Consider the following 21,561-nt stretch of genomic DNA (forward strand, 5'->3'; position numbering starts at 1 on the left):
GCTCCTGGTTGAGGCCTTAACTGTAATTGGCTGCCCATCTTTGTGGAACAGAGAACCGATAGAATGCCCAGCCTTGGAAAAGTTCCCCAGTAGCGAGAATGCACCAGGGAGCTGTCTTGACATGGCTCCCTCGCCAAACCTGCCATTACGGAGTTAGGGAAATACAGCGCAATGGATCAACCCAGTGCCAAACCTTTTGAGTATGATCAAGTAAGGCTTTTATGAGAAGGACAAGCACCCTCTTCAGGACAGTCTGAATTCAAGTGGGACCGGATAACTGGAATAGCTAACCTGAGAGTGAACCTGCACCTCTAGTCTCCGTAAGATCACATCTTTGTTTTCTGTACATTCAGGTATCTTATTTAAAATATAACAGTCTGCTCACTGATTTGATTTTCGGCTCGAAGTCAGGAGAATACACGGTACAGCATATGCAATATTACAGTAGCTGTCATTTGCGGAAAGTGTGTGTGACTGGAAGATTTACTTGTACTAAATCTGAGAGAATATCTAGCTTAAGTACATAACATTTTTAACAGTATTGAGGAAAAGTCAATGAGCCAAAACTTCCAATTGATTCTAAGTTGATTGCCACTCGGCTCCTTAGTTTACCTTGTGCTGCATTTCTGGCCCAGACTTCCGAACTGTGCCACTTCAGGAATGAATGCGCTTCAAACTATTCAACAGTTGAAAGCAATAACAAGCAGATGCCAGCAGAGGGCACTGCTTTGCTGTTAATGCTCTCTTTTCGAAGTTGCAGCCACTTTGCTTTTTTGTGTCGTATGGTGTTTTGAGTTACCAGTTACTAATTTCGAGACGTATATAGGAATCATAGAATAGTTACAGCACAGAAGGAGGCCATTTGGCCTGTCAAGTCTGTGCTGGCCCTCTGAAGGAGCAATTCACCTAGTGTCACTCTCCTGCCTTTTCCCTGTAGTCCTGAATATTTTTCCTTCTTGGATAAAAATAATATTCTCTATTGATGTTTCAAACCTGTATCTACCACACTCTCAGGTAGCACATTCCAGATACTAACCGCTCAACAGTGTGAAAAAGATTTTCCTCTGCTCTCAATTGTTTCTTTTGTCAATTGCCTTAAATCTGTGCCCTCCTGTTAGTAATGCATCAAAGGGAACGGTTTCTCCATCTCGCCTGTCCATACTCTGCATGATTTTGAATACCTCGATTAAAATCTCTCCACCTTCTCAAAGGAACGTAGTCCCAACTTCTGCAATCTATCCATGTAGCTGAAGTTCCTCAATCCTGGAACTGTTCTCTTTACTGCATGCTCTCTGAGGGTGCCATTCATCACATCCTTCTTAAAGTGTGGTGCCCAGAACCACACACACTGGGCAGAATTCTCCGTTAGCCAACAGCAAAATCGGGAAATGCAATTGTGCAGAGAATAGCTTCCGATGCCAAAACCGCAGCTGGTACTGATTTGACGGCAAATCGCGATTCTCCGTTACCTTGAAAACGGCATCAATGCATTTCACTCCGCACGTAGAGGAGGCACAGTTTGAATATCATGAGCGGGCCTGACCCGGTATTGTCCGGAGCCTCCGCGATTCCCTGCCTTCCTGGCTCTCTGGAAGTCAGTATCTCTTTACTGACATTTGGTATTCTGATCACACTGGAACTTTCTTCTCCAGGTATGTTTTGCTGGGGTTTCCCGATACCTTCCTAAAGTAGTTTTATTCATATGTGTGCCCTGATGAGCTCCGATGGGCCGAGTTCCCTATGGCACGGTTCACTTCCTTTTAAAAATCATGAAACCGGCGTGGCGGCTGCTGAAGGGGAGAGGGGTGGGGGGTACGGAAAGTGTCCAACATGGCCTCAGTTTGTTGACAGTTGTGCCATTAGCCAGAGGGCTTCTGCCAGGGCTTGGGGGGGGGGGGGGGGGGGCCAGGAAGTGGGCTGTGGGGTTGGGGTGGATGGACACGGAGCACCATTGCCTTGCTCACACTGCTAACAGCGCACTGTGAACCTGGTGCCAAGGGTCATACAGGTGTCCCCCCAGTTAAAGCAGAACCAGTGTTTTAAAGCTTCCTTGCTTTTGTACTCTTATTATCGACAAATTTTGAAATTGTGCCCTCTACACCCTGTACTTCTGAACGGAATCATTTCCACTACTTTAACCCTCTTGCAGGAATAGCACTGGTATGATTTAATATGAAGTTTTATGTATCTCAGCATATGCTTGTCATTGCAGTTCTTGTGTTTTACTATGTTAAATATACTATGTTTATGCAAATTGTTATGTCCAGTCGGATTTTTACAAACTTAACAATTCTTACGACTTAACTCTGATCTAACTTAAAATAAAATTGAATGTTATCATTTTAATGTAATTTTCCATTGCTCCATGTATAGTGGTCCATGCTAGCACAATGAATATAACAGTGATTTTGTTACTTCCTAAGGTTGCGAGTTTGTTTTGGAATGGTTACGTCATCAGTTTTGGAACCGGCAGCTGGGAAACTACCTTGTGGATAATTGGGTCTTGGATTCGCAGGAAGAGGAGGAAGCGGATGATGAAGTGAAAATACAGGAGGAACTGAAAGAGAGGGAGTTATATGGTTGGTACATGAAAGATTTAAAAATAAGTATTTCAGTTATTAATCAATTGCATGTTATGGCAAATGATTTATTATAGTTTTGATTTGCTCAGAAACTACATTTTTAGTCCCTCAAATTTTTCATACAGAAGAAAGGGCATGTACCAATTTGTTGCAAGTGTCGAACTCTACAGGCTTTATTGTGCTGAACAAAACTGCTTGTGCTACTTATTAATTGATGCAAAGTAAGGAAGTATGATTTTACACTTCACAGAGAACAGCCTTCCTGGCTCTCTGGAAGTCAGTATCTCTTTGCTGACATTTGGTATTCTGATCACACTGGAACTTTCTTCTCCAGGTATGTTTTGCTGGGGTTTCCCGATACCTTCCTAAAGTAGTTTTATTCATATGTGTGCCCTGATGAGCTCTACATCATGGGGAGCAGCGCATTAAATCTAATTCTATCCTAACCTACGTGTTCAGATATGCTCCTTTCAGTAGCAGTTTGGAACAGAGTTTATGGTTCTTTTCCCCCCCATTCATTTCCCTGACTCGGGTACTGAGGCTATTCTACCACCCAGACTACAATAAATGAACAATTAAATCTGGTGTGTGCAGCTTAACGATGATCTGCCGATTTGTTTACTCACTGGGCCATTGAGGGAGGTCCTCGAAGTACTTGCACAATCTGATTCTTTCTCTTTGTGACTACGACAAAGAACATAACAAAAGAGCAGCTGGTGACGAAATCTGTGTCTTAAAGAAAAAAAAGGGAGATAACCCATTTTCGACCACGATTGTGTGAACCAGAAGAAGGAATCATTGACCGAGATCCAGGCCCATACACTTGGGAGTAACGTCAGGAGAAATATCGTCAACTTCCAAGGTGAAATCATTGTTGTCAAGTAAAAATAACTCGAGTAAATACTTGGATACCGCACAGTTTGTAGGGGGGTCAGCAAATCGTCCTGTCAATTGCAGCAGTTGCTGTGCAAGTAAAAGGGTTTTCAAAAAGCTATTGAACAACTGCGAATTACTTGGGGTTTACTTCGAACGGAGGGTCGAAGTTTTCAGTGCACCTATCATTGTGGCGGATAGCGCTGTGGAGGCAGCGCTCGAGGCACTGAAATGGGAATGTGAACCTACGGGGCTACCAATTCTGCAACCTACTGCCCGGGAATCAATAGCAGGGCAGAGAAACAGCTAGTCTGCTTGTGCATCTGCTTTAAACCGAGAGAAAATAAAGATATGTTGAAGGCTGAGTAGTTACAATCAAGGAGCTACAATCCAAAAATGGCAGGAAAAAAAGACACCATGGACGCATTTGATGAGGAGACATGGAACCCTTGCCAGGAAAGGTTCCAGTTGTTCCTTAAAGCCAATCAGACAGCAGTAGACCTGCATACTGTCACCTTTCTCAGCTCAGTTGAGAGGAAAACATTCATGTTCGACAGAATTTAGTACACCCAGCTAAACATGGAGGCAAGTCATATAATGAGTTAATGACTGTCTTGCAAGAACATTTCCCTCCCCATTCACTATTAATAGCTGAAAGATTTGCTTTCACTATTGTGCACAGGAGGAAGGGAAAAACATTTCACAATTTGTTGCATCACTGTGAAAGCTAGCAAAGTACTGCGAATTTGGCCAGACCTTCGATGCTGCACTTTGTGATTGATTACTTTGTGGCCTCCGGAATGAAGCCATCCCAAGGAAATTTCTGACTGAAGGTGTATTGACTATTGACCCTAAAATCTCCGATAGAAATTGCAATGTTTATGGAACTTGCAGCGAGGGAAATCTTGCTGGTTGACGTTCGAGCTAAAGTCCATGCGATGGAGTCTGTGAGAAGCAGGTCCATCAAACACCTACCATGTCATCGCTGCAGCCAAATGGGACGTATGGCTGGAGATTATTGGAGCAAGAAGAACAAATGCAAAAATTGTGGTAAAGCTGGTCACATTGCCAAGGCATGTTGTTCCCGTCAACCTTCATCAGCACAAAAGAAGTGTATCAAGAAAAAATACCGCTAAGCCTACTGGGCGAGCATAACAGTTGAGTGATCTCACCAAGTACCAAGTGTCAAGTCAGCTTAAGGAATTTAAGCTTAATATTGGAACAGTACAAGGAGGCCAGCAACAATTTTGTGTATATCCAAAATTAAATGGGAACACCATTAAGATGGAAGTGAATATGACTCTAGTGTCACTTACACCTGAATCAATATACCATCAGATATTGACAGTAATAAAATATTCAAAAGTTTCAAATTGCAATGCCAATTTGAAACACTTTTTCTCAAAAAGCAGTTTTAATAACCGAAGATAAATCTTCCATGTCATAATATTTTCCCCCTTTTTCCCCCCCCAGAAAAAGCCAGAGAACTGCTGACGTCCTTTGCGAAAGAACAATTACAGGTATCTAATTGAGAAGGATTTGTGTTTCCAGTTCAATTCCAGAGTTCACCTTGGCCCAACCTGAAGTAATTAATGCCTTTGGTTCAGTAGAAGAGAAATGGACTGTTTAAGAAATAAATACATGTACAGTTCTCTTGAAACAAATTTTGACATGGACTTTGTTAGGCAAGAAATAATGGCCTGGATTTAGCATTTTTTGGTGGGGTGACGGGATTAGCAAGTCGGGGTGCGTTTGCTCTAATCTCTGCCATCTCAACTCGTTGAATCATGTATTGGATAGCTGGTTCGTGACTGTTTGTCCAACTGAAAGGTGCCCAATTAGCAATGTGGTGTGGCACTCTATGTTTAATCAGGGGCCTATGCTGGGACATATGGCAGACCGGGTATGCTGTTAACGGGAACAGTTAGAAATTTGAAGGCCCCCTGATCTTTCAATGTGTTTTTTTATTATGACAGGCTCCAAAGGTTTAAAAAAAAAAATAGGGATGCTGCCACCTTCAGCAGAATCTGCTCCTACATTCAGCCATGGCCCTGGTGTCAAGCCTTTTCTTCCAATCTTGTGCTGCCTCGTCGTTGCTGCTGTAAAGCACTCACTCCCAAACCTTTTCAGGTCCGACGCCTGAAAGATGCATTCGGCAAAGAAAAATTGCGGGTGATAAGATTGCATAGCAGGATTTCCGCTTGGATATTTGTGGCCATAAAATCCAGCCCAATGTCAGTAACTGGGCGTAGGAAGATCCTGGAAATACCTACTCTTGTTGTAGGGTTCAAACCTACAAGCTACTGACTTGGGCGAGAGCGCCAGCGGCGAGCCAAGTTGCTGAAATTCTTGGAGCAAATTCTGTGCTGGATTATGTATTTGACTTTTGAATAATCGGGAGGCATTTTGATGACCGCCAGGCTGCAGGCTATCCTGTCATGTACTTAATTCCGTACGATGCTAATTCTGCTAATAGAAATATTTGTGAAGGCTAAGGTTCCTGTTTTTTGAGTTTGAGAAGTCCTGACCAAAGGATGGCACCTTCAAATGGTGGGAGAAATATCTTTAATTTTGTAAGTGCGAGTTACCGTGAAATGGGCAGAACTTAGCGTAATTTGTTATCTTGATTCAGTTGGGGCTGTCATGCCTTATCCAGAAGTTTGTTTTGTCTCTTACCTTGCAAAGTACTTTATTCCATTCCATGTTTGTTTCCGATATTAATTGGGTTTCTTTTATAAAGCTCTTTGCTAACTTCCACATGTGTATGTATATCTGCTTTCGTAGTGTGCTTTAAAATAGTCTAAATTTATCCTATTTCTGCTATGCCAGTATATAAAATCAAAAACGTTAACTTTTTTTGTTTTAAGTTTGCTTAGCAAGGGCAGCACGGTGGCGCAGGGGTTAGCACTGCTGCATCACAGTGCTGAGGACCTGGGTTAGATCCCGGCTCCGGGTCACTGTCCGTGTGGAGTTTCTCCGCGTGTCTGTATGGCTCTCACCCCCCACAACCCAAAGATGTGCAGGGTAGGTGGATTGGCCACGCTAAACTGCCCCTTAATTGGGAAGAAATGAATTGGGCACTTTAAATTTCAAAAAAATTTAAAAGGTTTTCGTAGTTTATAGCAATCGAAATATGATGGGCGTGATTCTCCACTCCCACGCCACTCTTCGTTGAACCATGGCTGATCCCTTAGATTGGTAGTAATGGTAGAGTGTGGGATATGCCAGGCCATGAGGTTACAGATTGTGACGGAGTGCAATTCTGATAATGCTGATGGCCCACAGCACTTCATGTATGCCCAGTTTGAGCTGCTAGATCTGTTTGAAATCTATCTCGTTTAGCACGGTTGTAGTGCCACACAACACAATGGAGTGAACTTGTTTCCATAAGAGCTATGCCATGGTCACTTCTACTGATACTATCATGGACAGAGGCAGCATCTGCATCAGGCAGGTTGGTGAGCATGAGGTCAAGTTTATTTTTCCCTCTTGTTGCTCACCCCAGTCAGTGGTCGTGTTATCGAGCCACTCTTGCTGATTGACATTGAAACCACCCTCAGTGCTTTCCCCCAAGTAGTGCTCAACATGGAATGCTGATTCATCAGCTGAAGGGGTAATTGGGGTTACCGGATGGGGTCGGGAATCGATGTTGAGGCCTCCCAGGGCAACTCCCGGCTGTTGTCGACTTGAGTCGCATGCAGACCAGACCATCCAGGTAAGGATGGCAGGTTTTTATTACCTAATGGACATTAGTGAACCAGATGGGTTTTTCGACAATCGTTTCATTAGCCAGATATTTTCCCCCACTAAATTCAAATTCCAGCACCTGCCATGGTTGGATTCCCACCCAGTGCATCAACCCGATTACTAGTCCAGCGCCAATTTTACTGTGCCACAGCCACCCTAGAATTCCCATTGCAAATTTGAATGCCCACTTAAACAGATGGGTGTGCTGCCACTTTGATGCACCATCTGACAGACACTTCATGCCCATCCCCAACGAAGCAATTTTATTTTTATTTTGACGGAATCAATGGAAACTGTTCTCCTGTCCTCAAATTGATCTTCCCAGAAAGCAATTAACCAGTTTGAGCAGGTTTACCTGGAATATCTCTCTCGTTAAAAGTTGGCCGTTCACCTGAAATTGTATTTTTATTTCCTAGGTTTTGGTGGAACAGAAGTTAGTTTCCAAAGTAAAGCGAATCTGGAGTACTCCAAGTCCTGAAGTAGAATGGATTTTATCACAAGTTAAAAAACTTGCTTGGGAAAACAGGTACATGAGAAATGAAATTCTCATCTCATCTTTCATTCTCACTCCACAGTATAAATATTTCCCACTTTCTCTGTCTGTTAGCTTTGACAAAGAATCATCGGACTCAAAACGTCGGCTCTTTTCTCTCCCTACAGATGCTACCAGACCTGCTGAGACTTTCCAGCATTTTCTCTTTCGTTTCAGATTCCAGCATCCGCAGTAATTTGCTTTTATACATTAGAAATGGATGCTTTATGGTGAGGTTAGCAGATTAAAATATGCAGATGTAATTTGCTGCACTTGTACATTGGACTGTGCCTTGAAGGGGAGGGATGGGAAGGGACACTTCAACTGTACAAGGTCTCTCTCTGCCCCCTGTCCCTATACCTCTCCCCTCCCCCAACGAATGCTCTGAGATTTTGATTGTATGTATTATCCCTCTTCTGCGATGAGGGGCGGGATTTTCTAATAATGGGGCTATGTCCCCACGCCGGCGTGAAAACCGGCAGCAACGACGCCAGCGACAACGGCCCCCGAAAGTGAGGAATTCTCCCCTTTCTAGGGGGCTAGGTTGCCGCCGGAGTGGTCCCCGCAGCTCCAGCCGGCGCGAGTCTGTGCATGTGCGGAAAGGCCGGCGTATTTCCGCGCATGCGCGGGGTTCCTTTCTCCGCGCCGGCCCCCAAGCGCACGCGACAAGCAGCTCCTCAAACATGGTCACAAACATCCCCGACCTTTTCTCAAACCCCTCTGCAGAGCCCCTTAACTCATACTTTATCTTCTTCAACCGCAGGAAGTCGTACAGGTCACTCAACGAAGCTGCTACCCCCGGTGGCGATGTCGACCGCCACTCCAGTAAAATTTGCCGCGATGCAATCAGAAGCGAAGGCCACGGCATTGGCCGTCCTCCTCTCCATAAGCTCCGGCTTCCCTGAAGCCCCAAATAATGTCCACCTCCTCCCCCACTATCCCGAACACTCCCGCCCCCAATCTTTCCAATTTTTCACAACCCCAAAACATGTACGTGTGATTCTCTGGCCCCCGCCCACACCTCTCCATTCATCTGCTACCCGTTGGAAGAATCCATTCATTCTAGCCCGAGTCATATGCACCCTGTGCACCACCTTAAACTGTATCAGGCTCATCCTTGCACTGGAGGAGGTCCCGTTTACCCTATGCAGTGCCTCACTCTGTACCCCCCAATTGATCTCCCCTCCCAACTCCGCTTCCCATTTCTCCTTGATCTTCACCACCCGTTCGCCTCCCTGCTGCTCCAGCCACTTGTACATATCCCCAATTCTTCCTTCCCCTTCCACATCTGGAAGCAGCAGTTGCTCCAGCAGGGTGTATCCTGGCAACGTAGGGAACCCCCTCCAGACCTTTCGCGCAAAGTCCTAACCTGCAGATACCTGAACTCACTCACCCTCGGCAGCTCTACCCTCTCCCTTAGCTCCTTCAGACTCCATTTCCCTCCACCACCTGAATACACTATCCATCTCCCCCAGCTCAAACCCATGATTCTCACATAGCGACGTTAACACCGACATCCTTCCACACCAAAATGCCGCCTTAACTGATTCCAAATCTTCACTGTGGACTGCACCATCGGGCTCCCTGAATACCTACTGGTAGGGGCTGGTTTAGCTCAGTGGGCTAAATAGCTGGTTTGTAATGCAGAACAATGCCAGCAGCGTGGGTTCAATTCCCGTACCAGCCTCCCTGAATAGGTGCCGGAATGTGGAGCTTTTCACAGTAACTTCATTGAAGCCTACTTGTGACAATAAGCTGTTATTATTATTATTATTATTATTATTATTATTAGGGTTAGGGTTAACCCTAACCCTCAAACTGGACCCCTTACAAGATTCCTCCTCCATCCTAATCCACTCTACCCCTTCTTCCCACCACCGCCGCCCCTTGTCCACATTCGCCGCCCAATAATAGTGAAGCAGGCTTGACAGTGCCAATCCCCCCTGCTGCCTCTGCAGCAGGGTCCTCCTGCCCTTGGCCCCTTCTCCACCCATCCAAAGTCTGAAATAATCGTGTCCAATTTCCGAATAAAGGCCATTTGTATAAAGATCGGGAGAGCCTGAAAAATAAACAAGAACCGTGGCAGAATATTCATTTTCACCACCCCTCCCCGCCAACGTCAACTGTAGTGTATCCCGCCTCCTCCACCAGCTTTGTTCAGTTCCACTTATGGAGCCCCGTCCATTCCCTCGCTACCTGAACCTACCCCTTGCTACGGCAAATGGCATCCCTTCTAAATTAACCCACTGTCCCAGCTCATTCACCGGCAAAACCTTGCTTTTCCCTACATTCAGCTTGTACTGTGAGAACCCTCCAAACCTCCCCAGCAGGCCCATAATCCTTCCTATACTCTCCAGCGGATCCGAAACATACAGCAATAGGTCATCAGCATAGAGCGACACTTGGTGCTCCCTCTGTCCCTTCATAATCCCCCGCCACTCCGACGACCCCTTAAGAGCCAACGGCTCTATGGCCAGTGCAAACAACAATGGCAACAGCGGGCACCCCTGCCTCGTACCCCTGTGTAAGTCAAAGCTCCGCGAACTCATTATTCGCCCTCACGTTTGCCCTTTGTGTCACATATAGCAACCGCACCCATGCCACAAATCTCGAACAAGTACTGCCACTCCACCCGATCAAATGCCTTCTCCGCGTCCATGGACACCACCATCTCCAGTACCAGAGCCCCCAACGGATTCATTCTACATTCAACAATATCTACATTCAACAACATCTTACATCTGGACTCAAAACATTAGCTCTTTTCTCTCCCTACAGATGCTGCTAGACCTGCTGAGATTTTCCAGAATTTTCTCCTTGGGGACATCTTGTATGACTTGGGAGCTGCCTGCCCTTCACGAAGCCTGTTTGATTTTCTGCAGCTACCACCGGGACACAATCCTCCATCCTCCTCGCCAACAACTTAGCCAATACTTTCACTAGTGATACGGGCCTATACGCCCCACATTCCACCGGGTGCTTCCCCTTTTTCGGGATTAGCATAATCACTGCCTGTGTCATCATCTCTGGCAGCTCTCCCTTCTCCAGCGCTTCATTAAATGCCCAGAACAGATGTGGTGCCAGGTCCGTCGCAAATTCCTTATAAAGTTCCACTGGGTACCCATTCGGTCCTGGGGCCTTCCCCGACTTCATATCCCTGATACCATCCAGCACCTCCCTCAGCCCCAGGGGCTACTCCAATGTCTGCCTCTTTGCTTCCTCCACCTGTGGAAATTCCAGCTCGTCCAGAAACCGCCCCATGGCACCCTCCTCTCCCCCGGGTCTGCCTCGTACAGCCCCTGGTAGTATTCCCTAAATGACTCGTTTACCTTCCCCGGCTCCGAAACCACATCCACCGCCCTAGTCCGTATCTTCAATATTTTCTTGGACGCGGCCTATCCTCGCAGCTGGTGCGCCAACATGTGCTCGCCTTCTCCCCACACTCATGTTGCACCCCTCTTGCCCTACGCAGTTTCTATATTGCCCTCCCCGGTGTCAATCTGTCAAACTGCCCCTGCAACATTTTCCTCCTCGCCAATCCCTCCGTGGTGGGCACCCTCAAATACATCCTGTCCGGGGCAGCACATTGTGCAGTGGTTGGCACTGGGACTACGATGCTGAGGACCCGGGTTCGAATCCTGGCCCTGGGTCACTGTCTGTGTGGAATTTGCACCACATTCACCCCCACAACTTAAAGATGAGCAGGTTAGGGGGATTGCCCCCCCCCGGGCCACTGCCTTCAATGCTTCCCCAAAAAATGGCCGCCTACATCTCCCCATCCTGATCCAACTCCACATACTCCTTAATCGCCGCCTGCACCTTATCACAAAAACCTCCATCCGCCAACAACCCTGAATCAACCCTCTACCCCCAGCCTCTGCTCTCATCTCAATCTGAATCAAATCTTCAGCCAGTGGGGTGCATGGTCCAAGGTAACTATCCCCGCATACTGCCTCCTCCAACCTAATCAAAATCTCCCGGCTCACCACAAAATAATCAACCCTCGAATACACCTGACGGGCGTGTACAAGAAGGAATACTCCCTTCCCCTTGGTTTCTGAAAGCGCCATGGATCCACCGTACCCATCCTCTCGCTAAACCCACCCAGCTCCCTTGCCATTTGTACCCGACCCATCGACCTAGGGCTTGACCTATCCACCCTTGGCTCTAGGACACAATTAAAATCTCCTTCCGTGGTCAACTGGTGCGTGGCCAAATCCGGGATCGCTACCAGCAACCTCATGTTTACCAACACCACCGGTGCCCCTTCCAATACCCCACTTACAATCACACATCTCCCACCCGGAACCCTCACCTCCTTCGCACTCTCAAATCCCATATTTTTGCTCATTAAAATCGCCACTGGCCTCGATTTCGAATCAAACCCTGAGTGGAAAACCTGCCCAGCCCACCCCATCCTTAACCCAAACTGGTTCTTCACGCGGAGGTGTGTCTCCTGCAGAAGGACCACCCCCGCTTTCAAGCTCCTGAGGTGCGTGGACCATTCAGTCCCCGGACTTTCCATGTTACCAACCTTCCCGGAGGCTTACGCCTCCAATCCCCTCTTCGTCCGTCATCCTCCCCACTTAACTCCAACCCCCTTAATTCCACCCTATATCTAGCCCATCCCAGATGTCCCCCTTATCCGCCCCTGACCATGTCATCTCTCACCCCCTGCCACATTGCGACAACATTCTCTGCCACAACCCCACTTCCGTTCACTAGCATTACTTGCTAGCGTGGCAGCCCCTGCCCAAAGGCACCTCCCATCCCACCCCCACTCAGCTCAAGGAGGAAGGCTCCCTGCTGACATTACCCTCCCCCAACCAAACAAAGGCTCCTCCTGAACTCCAGGTCACCTCTCCCAAAAGCAAACAAACGAATGCTAAACACAAATAGTCCCATAAGACAGGAGGGGGGATGGGAACATCCATCCCCACATAAACCCTTCACCCCTACCACCCCATACAATCCCAAAAAAGGACCCCCTCCAAACCGGAGGGGACAAAAATGCCCCAATCCTCCCACCTCTCCGCCATCTCCCTCTCTTCTCTTGGTTTTTGGCGACATGTTCTGTTAATTAACATTGATATACTTAAGTATTTGACTCCATAGATTAAACTTTTAACCTTCCAACCTGTTGAAACCTTATTTTCATTTGGAGATATTTTATTTGCATGCTCTTTTTCTGAAGCCTTTTCAAATCTTCTGGTTTATATGTCAGTAACATAGAATCTCATAGAATTACATCTTTGTTCAGCTCTGCCTTGTGGTCAACCAATGTGCTTCATTCTACCCGATAGAGCTTTTGAGGGGGTGAGGATTTGGAGTGGAGGTGGAGTTATTGCTGTAATCACATGGTTACTGTACATGGCAAGGCCAATTTATTGACACAGAGCATACTATGGAGTGTTTCACTGTTTTTCTCTGTTTAACTTGATAAGAAAAATAGTTATTCTATTTCCCCAATGCACCTTGTTCTTGTAGTTGTCTTGGCCATTTAACTCAGCTAGTAATCAGAAGCAGCTGCTAGATGCAAGAGTATATAGTTATAGTTTAGCACAGTGGGTAAACAGCTGGCTTGTAATGCAGAGCAAGACCAGCAGCACAGGTTCAATTCCCGCAACGGCCTCCCCGAACAGGCGCCGGAATGTGGCGACTAGGGGCTTTTCACAGTAACTTCATTGAAGCCTACTTGTGACAATAAGCTATTATTATTATTATTATTATTATTATCTAATCTGAGTTTTTGGTCAACTTTTCTTGAATGCCGAGGGTGGCATGGTGGCACAGTGGTTAACACTGCTATCTCGCAGTGCTGAGGACCCCGGTTCGATCCCGGCCCCGGGTCATTGCCTGTCTGGAGTTTGCACATTCTCCCCATGGCTGCGTGAGTCTCACCCCTGCAACCCAATGATTGCAATGTAGGTGGATTGGCCACACTAAATTGCCCCATTATTTGGGGGGAAAAAGAATTGGGTACTTCAAATTTCTTTTTTTAAAAACTTTTCTTGAATGCCAGTAAAAGTATTTATGGTTGTACCAAAATTCAACTTTAATGGTTTGAACAACAGTGTAAGATATCCTCCTCCTGTGCTACTTTAAATTAATCTCCAGTTTCTAAACACCGCCAGTGTTAAGCTTGTAACTACCAATGCTTAACCCTAGTGTCATACTGCTCATGCTCGCCAGACACACCCAATGCTTGAAGGAAAATAAAGAACCCATTATGCTGCTGGACTTTTCTCTGTAGTTTTAGGTTTACACATTAGGAAAGTTTCATATGCCCATCATTTGCTAAGATTGTTGTCATTATATTAATGTGCACCTGCAAGTGCTTACTTCTGGCATTTCCCCTTCAGTACATTCAGTTTGTATTTCAGAAGAATATGATTGAATGGAAAAACAAAAAACTACTGTTGAGCTAACCTCTGGTTTTGACATGTGTATCACGGTGGTAAAGAACTTCCTTTTCTGTTGCTTAGTTGAAACCACTGAACCTTTCGATAACCTAAATCTTGAATTTCATTGGTGATGTAGGTGAGGGAGTCTATGTAACCCTGCCCCATCTCATTCTGATATATGTATATATTTTTTAAATTGTAAAATTGACATCCTGCCTCTACAGATACGGATATCCTTTAACTCCGTGAGCTATTTTACACACGAGATTTTCGCAAAACAACTCTTGGGAAATCCCAGTTTGGTAGCAAACCACATGCTACAGAAAAATACATAGATTTACCAAAATAGATGTGGCTTGTCAGGTGTCTGCTAATGCAGTAAGGGAAATAATTATGTCATTCTAACTGAAGTTGGAAAATTGGAATCATTTGCTCTAAATAAATCCCTAAGAAAAGGACAAAAGACTTGCATTTCTATAGTGCCTTTCATAATCAGTAGATGTCTCAAAAGTGTTTTTTAGCTAATGATGCATTTTAAAATGTCACTATTATTGTATAGGAAATGCAGCAGCCAGTTTGTGCACAATGATAATGACCAATTTCTGTTTTTGTGATGGCTTATTCTTCTCTTCCTGTGTGCTGGGAGATACATGAAGCAGACAAAGTACATGATTGCGTTTCCCGAGTTAGTTTTTCTTTGAACAGGTTGCTAATCTGTCATCTGGGGTGATTGCTGGAGCAGCCCACTCCACATATTGATAATCTTTGTTGTCACAAGTAGGCTTACGTTAACACTGCAATGAACTTACTGTGCAAAGCCCCTAGTTGCCACATTCCGGCACCTGTTCGGGTACACGGAGAGAGAATTCAGAATGTCCAAATTACCTAACAGCACGTCTTTCGAGACTTGTGGGAGGAATCCGGAGCACCCGGAGGAAACCCATGCAGACTCCGCATAGATAGTGACCCAAGCCGGGTATCGAACCTGGGACCCTGGAGCTGTGAAGCAACAGTGCTAACCACTTTGCTACCGTGATGCCCATGGAGCATGGCTGACCTCTGCTGCCTGCAGCAAGCATATTGGAAGGATTTGCAGGTTGATAATCAACCTGCTCAGCCAGGTTATGAACACCGTGTCCATCAAGCCCTGGAGTGGGACTCAAACCTGGAACCTCTGGCTCTGAAACAGGGATACTACCCACTGCATCAAGAGACCTCCCTGTAATATTGATTTGAGGGATAAATATTGACCAGGGCACTAGGAATAACTCCCCTGCTGCTCTTATTTTTACATCCACCTGAGATGGCAGGCAGGGTCTCTGTTTAACATCTCATCCAAAAGACACCTCTGGCAGTGCAGCACTCCCTCAGTACTGCACAGACTTGATTTTCTGTGCTCAAGTCCTGGATTGGGACTTGAATCAGTGGCCTTTTTTCGCTGAGCTCACGAGTGCTACCAACGCATGACTGACACTTGAACATTTCAACACAAAAATGGAAGCTTTCCATTCAATGCAGTACATTTCATCCTTCTCCACAGCTGTTATAAAGTTTACATAATTCAGGTGTGATATAAAACCTGGGTTTTTTTTTTTGTTCAAGTGGTTTGGGTGGATGTTAAAAATCGCCCAGTATTTGAAGAAGTGCAAGTCCTTTTGGTGTGATAATCAACATCCACTCTCAACCACAATAGCCACAAATAGATTGATCTCATTACATTAATCTTTCTAAAAGGAGCAGAGAATCACTGGTGCATTTAGCTACCTAATTTATTTTAAAGTGATTCAGTATATTTTAACTATTTGTCCTTGCAAGATTTCATGTATATAATTGAGAAATGTTATATATGTAGATTGTATGGAGAAATATGTTTTCTCTCTCCTTCCAGGATACAAACCATGGAACAAGGTCAATTCTAACAGAGAGACAGTTTGATACGGTGTTTCAGATGAGATCAAATAGGTTACATTTATTGGAATATATTTTCCTTGAGATTATATAGTTTGCTAACTTAATGCTGCAACCTTATTCCTCCAAATAGTAGACTCTTTGCACAACAGGAGAGAATTTGTTCACCATTGTGAATTAAACTGTTTGTGACGGACACTGAACTCCGTCCTACTCGAAATATCTTTATTGGTTTGTTTTGCTTGTGTGTCCGAATGAAGCAAAAATACCGCAGGTGTTCTAATTGTGAATTAAAATTGAAACAGTCAATTCAGATTGCATGTACGGAAAGTGAAGAATAATTAATGTCTTGGGTCTTATGACACTTCAGAATGTAATTTTATAATTGATTTCAGGTAGCTGTATTTTTTACTGAAGAAATAATTTGCCTTGATCATATGAGCAATATATTAAGCTGTTTAAAAAGATCACCTTCATGTGGGAGATTACCCTTTAGGTCTGAATAGGAATTTGACTGAATTGAAATTAAAATTGTAACATGGTTCTGTTGAAAATTTACAGAGAGTTGATGGTGGATGCACTGTTGGATGATGGGTTCCTTATTCCCACAGAGGAGCAGCTGAAATTTTTAAATATTGAGTGCCCAGGTAACGCAACAGATTCAGTCGCATATCCTACTGAAATAGAAATCTGGGCAGAGAATTGTGTTAAAATGAAATGCAATGTTCATTGTGCCAGAAAATGATTGATAATTGGTGAGTTTGAAGTGTTTTAAAGCAATTTGGGCATATTATGTAGTGGCAACAACGGAACTGTATCTTAAAAATTGGGTACTTGCTACTCACGGTCAGACTCCATTTGGGTAGAGTAAGGAAAGTATGACCGTGTCACTGGTGGTATTCTATACAGCTCCAAATAGAGGAAGCTAGACGGGAGAAAATCTGCAGGGATGTCCCCAAGATGTGCAAGAACATGGAGTGCTGATATAGGAGTAATTACCCAAATATCGATCGGAATATATAGAGAAAGGATGGGGAAGAATTTATGAAATGTGTTTAGGACCTCAACAGTATATTCTTGTTCTAGTTAGGCAGGAGATATTGCCGGATCTGGTGTTGGGGAATGAGGTACGTCGAGTGCCTGTTGGGAAACGCTTTGGTTAAGCATGAGGATTGTTTCATTAGGTTGCCATAGATTAGTAATGAAGAAGAGAAAAGAAAATCTAAACTACAACGTCAAAATTGAAAGAGGCTGACTTCAGTGAGATGAGGGGGATCTTAGCATAGATTACCATTCGGCCCATCGAGTCTGCACCGGCTCTTGGAAAGAGCACCCTACCCAAGGTCAACACCTCCACCCTATCCCCATAACCCAGTAACCCCATCCAACACTAAGGCAAATTTTGGACACTAAGGGCAATTTATCATGGCCAATCCACCTAACCTGCACATCTTTGGACTGTGGGAGGAAACCGGAGCACCCGGAGGAAACCCACGCACACATGGGAGAATGTGCAGACTCCGCACAGACAGTGACCCAAGCCGGAATCGAACCTGGGACCCTGGAGTTGTGAAGCAATTGTGCTATCCACAATGCTACTGTGCTGCCCCAAATCTACCCAGGATAAAAATGGAACCGAAGACTGGCAGGGAAAATGGTAACAAAATAATGGGTGATTGTTCAGGGGGTGGTGTTTTGGGTCGAGGTTAGATGCATTCTAACAGGGGTGAAAGGTAGGGGAACCAAAGGCAGGACTCCTTAGATGACATGGGAGATAGAGAAAATGAGGTGACACATGGTGCAGTGGTTAGCACTGGGACTATGGCACTGAGGACCTGGGTTCGAATCCCGGCCCTGGATCACTGCCTGTGTGGAGTTTGCACATTCTCCCCGTGTCTGCGTGGTTTCACCCCCACAACCCAAAGATGTGCAGATTGGCCCCGCTACATTGCCCCATGAATTGGAAAAAATGAATTGGGTACTCTAAATTTAAAAAACTTATGTGCAGGGACAGAGGAGTTCCTTTAAGGTGACAGGACATATCAAAGAAAGTAGTTAACATGAGAACTTGGGCTTCAAAAATGGAAACATATAGTACAAAAGTGGGGCGATTATGCTGAACCTTTATAATGTTCTGGCTAGGCTACAACCTGGAGTATTGCATCCAATTCTGGTCATCACCCTTTAGGAGGAACATGAGGACTCTTGAATTGGTCTCGAGAAAATTTAGCAGCGTGGTTCCAGGGATATGGGGTTTTAGCTACGAGGTTGGAGTTCTTGGAATAAAGGAGATTGAGGGGAGATTTGATAGAGGTGTACAAGATTATAATTTAAAAAGCTGTTCCAATTAACTGATGGTACAAGGACAGTGAGCCAGAGAGAAGACAGCCAGAGTGAGACAGCAAGAGTGAGTTTGGGAATTTGAATCTAGGTGGGAATTTGAAGCTGGGTGGGGAGGAAGTGCTTTTTATTCCTGGTAAGTAGTTTTTCTGTTTTCTTTTTCTTTTCATTGGTATATTTATTTATTTTTTCTTCTTTTTGTTTTGGAAATTGTAGTTATTGAAGCTAACCAAAGGTTTAAGACATGGCAGGAGATCTCAGACCCGTGCCATGCTCCTCGTGTGCGATGTGGGAGCTCAGGGACATGTCCACTGTCCCTGGCTCCTTCACGTGCATGAGGTGTGTCCAGTTGCAGCTCCTGTTAGACCGCTTGACGGCTCTGGAGCTGCGGATGGACTCACTTTGGAGTATCCACGATGCTGAGGACGTCATGGATAGCACGTTTAGCGAGTTGGTCACACCGCAGGTGAAAGGTACTGAGGGAGATAGAAAATGGGTGACCAAAAGACAGAGCAAGAGTAGGAAGGCAGTGCAGGTGTCCTCTGTGGTCATCTCCCTGCAAAACAGATATACCGCTTTGGATACTGTTGAGGGAGATTGCTCACCAGGGGAAGGCAGCAGCAGCCAGGTTCATGGCACCGTGGCTGGCTCTGCTGCGCAGCTGGACAGGAAGAAGAATGGCAGGGCTATAGTGATAGGGGACTCAACCGTAAGGGGAATAGACAGGCGGTTCTGCGGACGCAATCAAAACTCCAGGATGGTATGTTGCCTCCCTGGTGCGAGTGTCAAGGATGTCTCGGAGCGGCTGCAGGACATTCTTTGGGTGGGGGTGGGGGGGGGGGGGGTGATCAGCCAGCTGTCGTGGTGCACATAGGCACCAACGATATAGGTAAAAAACGGGACGAGGTCCTACAAGCTGAATTCAGGGAGTTAGGAGTTAAACTAAAAAGTAGGACCTCAAAGGTAGTAATCTCAGGATTGCTACCAGTGCCACGAGCTAGTCAGAGTAGGAATGTCAGGATAGATAGGATGAATGCGTGGCTCGAGGGATGGTGCAAGAGGGAGGGATTCAAATTCCTGGGGCATTGGAACCGGTTCTGGGGGAGGTGGGACCAGTACAAACCGGACGGTCTGCACCTGGGCAGGACTGGTACCGATGTCCTAGGGGGGGGGGGGGGTGTTTGCTAGAGCTGTTGGGGTGAGTTTAAACTAATGTGGCAGGGGGATGGGAACCGATGCAGGAGGTTGGAAGGTAGTAAAACAGGGACAGAAACAAAAGGCAGTAAGGGGGGGAAGTGTAAGCCATAGTCAAAAATCAAAAAGGGCGACAGTACAAGGTACAGTGACTGAGGGGAGCTCAGTGAATAGGGCCAGGAATACTAAAAGGAATAAAACGGGAAGTAAAAACATTAATGGTAAGCGACGCAGCAGGTTGTTACATGAAGATATGGGTTCAACGACAAGGAAAATTAAGAGAAAAGTTAAGAGGAAATATAACTTAGGAGAGGTTACTGATCAAGGTGTTAAGATTCAGAACAGGTTAAAAAAAAACATAAATGTACTTTACCTGAATGCTCGTAGTATTCGGAATACGGTAAATGAGTTGATGGCGCAAATCATCGTGAATGACTATGATTTAGTGGCCATTACTGAAACATGGTTAAAGGATGGTCACGATTGGGAGTTAAATATCCAAGGATATCAAATTAAAGGGAAGGACAGAGTGGTTGTTAAGGGAGGTGGTGTAGCTCTGTTATTTAAGGATGACATCCGGGCAATAGTAAGGGATGACATCGGTGCTATGGAGGATTAGGTTGAATCCATTTGGGTGGATATCAGGAATAGTAAGGCGAAAAAGTCACTGATAGGAGAATCTATAGGCCATCAAATAGTAACATTATGGTGGGGCAGGCAATAAACAAAGAAATAACAGATGCATGTAGAAATGGTACAGCAGTTATCATGGGGGATTTTAATCCACATGTTGATTGGTTTAACCAGGTCGGTCAAGGCAGCCTTGAGGAGGAGTTTATAGAATGTATCCGCGATAGTTTCCTAGAGCAGTATGTAATGGAACCTACGAGGGAACAAGCGGTCCGAGATCTGGTCCTGTATAATGAGACAGGATTGATTCAGGATCTCATAGTTAGGGATCCTCTCTGAAGGAGCGATCACAATGTGGTGGAATTTAAAATACAGATGGAGGGTGAGAAGGTAAAATCAAGCACTAGTGTTTTGTGCTTAAACAAAGGAGATTACAATGGGATGAGAGAAGAACTAGCTAAGGTAGACTGGGAGCAAAGACTTTATAGTGAAACAGTTGAGGAACAGTGGAGAACCTTCCAAGCGATTTTTCACAGTGCTCAGCAAAGGTTTATACCAACAAAAAGGAAGGACGGTAGAATGAGGGAAAATCGACCGTGGATATCTAAGGAAATAAGGGAGAGTATCAAATTGAAGGAAAAAGCATACAAAGTAGCAAAGATCAGTGGGAGACTAGAGGACTGGGAAATCTTTAGGGGGCAACAGAAAGCTACTAAAAAAGCTATAAAGAATAGTAAGATAGATTATGAGAGTAAACTTGCTCAGAATATAAAAACAGATAGTAAAAGTTTCCACAAATATATAAAACAAAAAAAAGTGGCTAAGTTAAATATTGGTCCTTTAGAGGATGAGGAAATGGCTGAGGAACTGAAAAGGTTTTTCGGGTCGGTCTTCACAGTGGAAGATACTAATAACATGCCAGTGACTGATGGAAATGAGGCTATGACAGGTGAGGACCTTGAGAGGATTGTTATCACTAAGGAGGTAGTGATGGGCAAGCTAATGGGGCTTAAGGCAGACAAGTCTCCCGGCCCTGATGGCATGCATCCCAGAGTGCTAAAAGAGATGGCTAGGGAAATTGCAAATGCACTAGTGATAAATTACCAAAATTCACTAGACTCTGGGGTGGTCCCGGCGGATTGGTAATTAGCAAACGTGACACCACTATTTAAAAAAGGAGGTAGGCAGAAAGTTTGTAATTATAGGCCAGTGAGCTTAACTTCGGTAGTAGGGAAGATGCTGGAATCTAACATCAAGGAAGAAATAGCGAGGCATCTGGATGGAAATTGTCCCATTGGGCAGACGCAGCATGGATTCATAAAGGGCAGGTCGTGCCTAACTAATTTAGTGG

General features: G+C 45.2%; 1 protein-coding gene across 1 annotated transcript in view; it reads left to right on the top strand.

Moving 5' to 3' along the window:
* Positions 1-21,561, top strand: part of las1l (LAS1 like ribosome biogenesis factor) — an 80,089-nt gene that overhangs the window by 19,175 nt on the left and 39,353 nt on the right. The window contains exons 5-8 of the mRNA XM_072505584.1: positions 2,424-2,579; positions 4,929-4,975; positions 7,619-7,728; positions 16,608-16,693. Coding sequence (XP_072361685.1) covers positions 2,424-2,579; positions 4,929-4,975; positions 7,619-7,728; positions 16,608-16,693 — 399 coding nt within the window. The remainder of the gene's footprint in view (positions 1-2,423; positions 2,580-4,928; positions 4,976-7,618; positions 7,729-16,607; positions 16,694-21,561) is intronic.

This window comes from Scyliorhinus torazame, chromosome 5 (genome assembly GCF_047496885.1).
Source record: "Scyliorhinus torazame isolate Kashiwa2021f chromosome 5, sScyTor2.1, whole genome shotgun sequence".
Classification (NCBI taxonomy): domain Eukaryota; kingdom Metazoa; phylum Chordata; class Chondrichthyes; order Carcharhiniformes; family Scyliorhinidae; genus Scyliorhinus; species Scyliorhinus torazame.